We start from the raw sequence: 3833 nt of genomic DNA, 5'->3' as shown, positions 1-3833 counted from the left end.
GGACCACAGTCCTGGTCGGCGTGATATTTTATAAATATCACTCAGCAACAAGACTTCAAAAATTCATTATGTTACCCTGGTTCACACTTCAGGGCATAGTTAGCGTCTTCTACTTCTACAAGATCTACTACATCTTTTACTTCATTCTTTATATTTCTTGGCTTATTATTTTTTTCTGTTAAAAGACTGCACCTTTATGTTTATAGCAGCTCGACTCACAATAGCAAAGATGTGGAGATAACCCAAGTGCCCATCAATACATGAGTGGATTAATAAAGTGTGGTATAGGTATACCATGGTGTACTACTCAGCCATAAAAAAATGAGGAAGTAATACTACTTCTGTCAACCTGGATGGAACTACAGTCCATTCTTCTAAGTGAAGTATGACAAGAATGGAAAAAACAAATATCACATTTACTCACTATTAAATTGGAATTAATTGATGAACACTTATGTGCACATATGAAAATAATATTCATCAGAAACAAAGCCAGATGAAGAAAGGAGGAGGGGATGTGTAAATTCACACATAACGGGCACAATGCAGACTATCTGGGGGAAGGGCAGACATATAACTTTTGCTCAAATGGTATAAAAGCAATTTATTTAACCAAAACATTTGTACCCCCGTAATATTCTGAAATACAAAAAGAAAAACATAGTAAAAATGCAAGAAATGAAAAAAGAAAAAGCAGGGCAGAGAATATAAGAAATATAAATTTTGCACCATTATGAAAAAAATAGAATTATTTAAAATTTACATCAGAAAAGATAAATGGACAGAGAGATCCACTGTGAAGGAGAAGAAACAACAGGGAGGGCCATAGTAATTTGCCCTTTCAGAATTTATCCAACATTCTACTCATCCTACTGATTAAAAATTCCATTTTCATCAATTATTAAAGTACAAAATTTACACAAAGTTTTCAAAGATAGATGCCTCAATTTCTGGGACAGTTCTTATGTTTGTTAGAATTCTTCATTACTCAGCCCTTATCAAATTTTTTAAAAACCGGAGCCTTAAGAGATGTTCTGATATCTAGTGGTTGTAGTCTTTCATCTCTATGAGTCTTACATTTTCTAATTACCAAAGGCTGGTATTCAACACAGGCACATATCTATGTACATTTTAGAATTGGCTTATTAATTTATGTGAAAAAATGTTTTGCCATTAGTGAGGAAGGGATGGGTGGTTACTAATTCTTCATAAAATTATTATCTCTACTTTATTAAAGATTAGATTACCATATGCAGATGGTTTCATCTCTGAATCTCAGTCCTGTTTCAAAAATCAATGCCTCTGTTCTTGAGCCATTGCCAGGTTGATATAATTATTATTGCTTTATAGTATAGCTGGAAGACAGGAAGAGTGATGCCTTCTAGTTTGTTCTTTTCACTTAAGATTTTTTTGGCTATATGAGGTCTTTTCTGGTTCCATACAAAGTGCAGAATTATTTTTTCTAGATCTGTAAAGAATGATGATAGTACTTTGATGGGGGTCACATTTATTCTGTATATCACTTTAGGTAATATTGAGATTTTAATGATATTGATAGGCAGAGGTAGCTCATACCCTAAAATAATCAATTCCATTTATGACAAACCCATGGCCAATATCATACTAAATGGGGAAAAATTGACACGATTCCCACTTCGAATTGGAACTAGACAAGATTGCCCACTATCACTTCTTCTATTCAACATATTGCTCAAAGTCCTAGCTATAGCAATCCGGCAAGAGAGGGGCATTAAGTGCATCCAAGTGGGGGAAGATGAGATCAAACTCTAGCTCTTCCCTGATGATATGATATTATACCTAGAAAAATGAATGGATTTGTTCAAGAGACACCTAGATTTGATAAATGAGTTAGATAAAGTCTCAGGTTACAAAATCAATATACACAAATCGGAGGCATTCATATGAGCCAATAGCAGCCAAGCTGAAACTCAAATAAAAAACATACTACCTTTTACTGTAGCACCAAAGAAAATTACATATCTAGGAATATATTTAATGAAAGATACAAAAGACTTATATAAGGAGATTTATGAAAAACTTAAAAAAGAAATTGTAGAAGATGTAAACAGGTGGAAAATCTATCTTGTTCATGGATTTTTAAGTACTCTTTAAATAAGGTGTAGACAACATGGCTGTGTCTGTCTTGTTCACCTTTTTATGTGCAGCAATTGGTTCAGTGTCTTACAACGTATTCAATAAATATTGAGTAAGTAAGTAAATAAGTTGGCAGACTCTACTTATTTCATCTGATTTCCATTTTCCAGGTATCTCCAACAAGGAGTGTTCACCATCTTACTTACAAAACAATTGAATAAATATTTGGAAAGTGCATTCTATATAATTCTTTCACTCCTTTGGATCTACTCTCTTTTCCACGTAGGGTGGCTATTTTCCCAGGCACCTTCAACCAATTGCCTTACCTCTGGCCAACAGGTAAATGCTAATGATCAGGAAGGGAAGGAATGAATGACAAGGTATTTACTTGGTTAGTTCCCTCATGTGGCTTTTCAGTGTCTTGAGTGCCATTCATTAAGACTACAGCTCTTTGCAAGGAAAAAGAAAAATTTATATATATTATTTTTTAAATAATAAGAACTTGAAATAAATGTAAAAATGGCTGTACACAAAAGAATCTTAACACAGTATGATTCCATAAACAGTATAAGTCATTTATTAAACCAAATTTTATAATGCAATTCTCTTGGTCTCTACGGGGCATAGCATTTTCCAATTCAATAAATATTAATTAATAAGGCTGTGTGAGTCTATATAAAGAGGCTAAATAATAAAAAGGAATGATAAGAAAATGAAGTCATTGATAGTGAAAGTATTCCTTGCTTCTGTGAAAAAATGAATGTCATGTTCTGCCATTAGGGATACAGACCTCGTCCAACTAAGGTCATTGTTTTACTCCACAGTTTCTTCATGGCGTTTTTCATTTCTGCATTCCTCAGGGAGTAGATTAAGGGGTTCAGCATGGGAGTTATGAAACTTAAAAACACAGCCATGAATTTATCAATGGGAAGGGTAGAATTGGGCCTTGCATATAGGAAGATACAAGGTACAAAGAATAAAATGACCACAGTGATGTGGGACGCACAGGTGTACAAGGCTTTGCGTTTCCCTTCCAAACTCTGAGCCTTCAGAGAGTGTAATATGACCCCATAGGAAAGAAGGAGAATGAAGAAAGTGACAGTGCAAATGGCTCCTCCATTAGCTATCATGGAAAGCCCAATTAGGTGGGTATCGGTGCAAGCAAGTTCCAACAAGGGATACATATCACAACCAAAGTTGTCAATGACATTGGGGCCACAGAAAGGGAGCTGATAAATAAAAAGAAATTGAACTAATGAATGAAGAAAGCCCCCAATCCATGCCAGCAATAGCATGAGAACACACACCCGCCGATTCATGATGATCAAATAATGAAGAGGTTTGCAGATGGCTACGTAGCGGTCATAGGCCATCACCACCAAAAGAATGACCTCAGCACCAGCAAATAAATGATCTAGAAAAACTTGAGTCATGCAAGCCTGATAGGATATGGTCTTTCTTTCCGAAAGCAAGTCTGTGATCATTTTGGGAGCAATGGCAGTTGGATAGACAGTATCTATAAATGATAAATAAGCCAGAAAAAAGTACATGGGGGATCCTAGGGACTGGCTGGCCACGATGGTCACTAGGATGAGCAGGTTGCCCAGTATTGTCACGATGTAGATGAGTAAGAATAGTACAAAGAGAACTTTCCGCCCCTCAGAGTTCTGTGTGAGCCCCAGGAGGACGAATTCTGTCACATTGTTCCTCTTTTCCAT

General features: G+C 35.7%; 1 protein-coding gene across 1 annotated transcript; it reads right to left on the bottom strand.

Moving 5' to 3' along the window:
- Positions 1-2891: 2891 nt before the first annotated feature.
- On the bottom strand, positions 2892-3833 carry LOC105884100 (olfactory receptor 4A15-like). Its single transcript, XM_012787812.1, has one exon. It carries the CDS (start codon positions 3831-3833, stop codon positions 2892-2894), a length of 942 nt encoding a protein of 313 aa, XP_012643266.1.

This window comes from Microcebus murinus, chromosome 4 (genome assembly GCF_040939455.1).
Source record: "Microcebus murinus isolate Inina chromosome 4, M.murinus_Inina_mat1.0, whole genome shotgun sequence".
Classification (NCBI taxonomy): domain Eukaryota; kingdom Metazoa; phylum Chordata; class Mammalia; order Primates; family Cheirogaleidae; genus Microcebus; species Microcebus murinus.
Note: the sequence above shows the minus strand (reverse complement) of the source record. Positions and strands in the feature narration are given on the sequence as shown.

What these genes read in the sequence shown, in the direction of transcription:
- LOC105884100 (XM_012787812.1), bottom strand. Translation starts at nt 3,833, where the DNA reads ATGGAAAAGAGGAACAATGTGACAGAATTCGTCCTCCTGGGGCTCACA.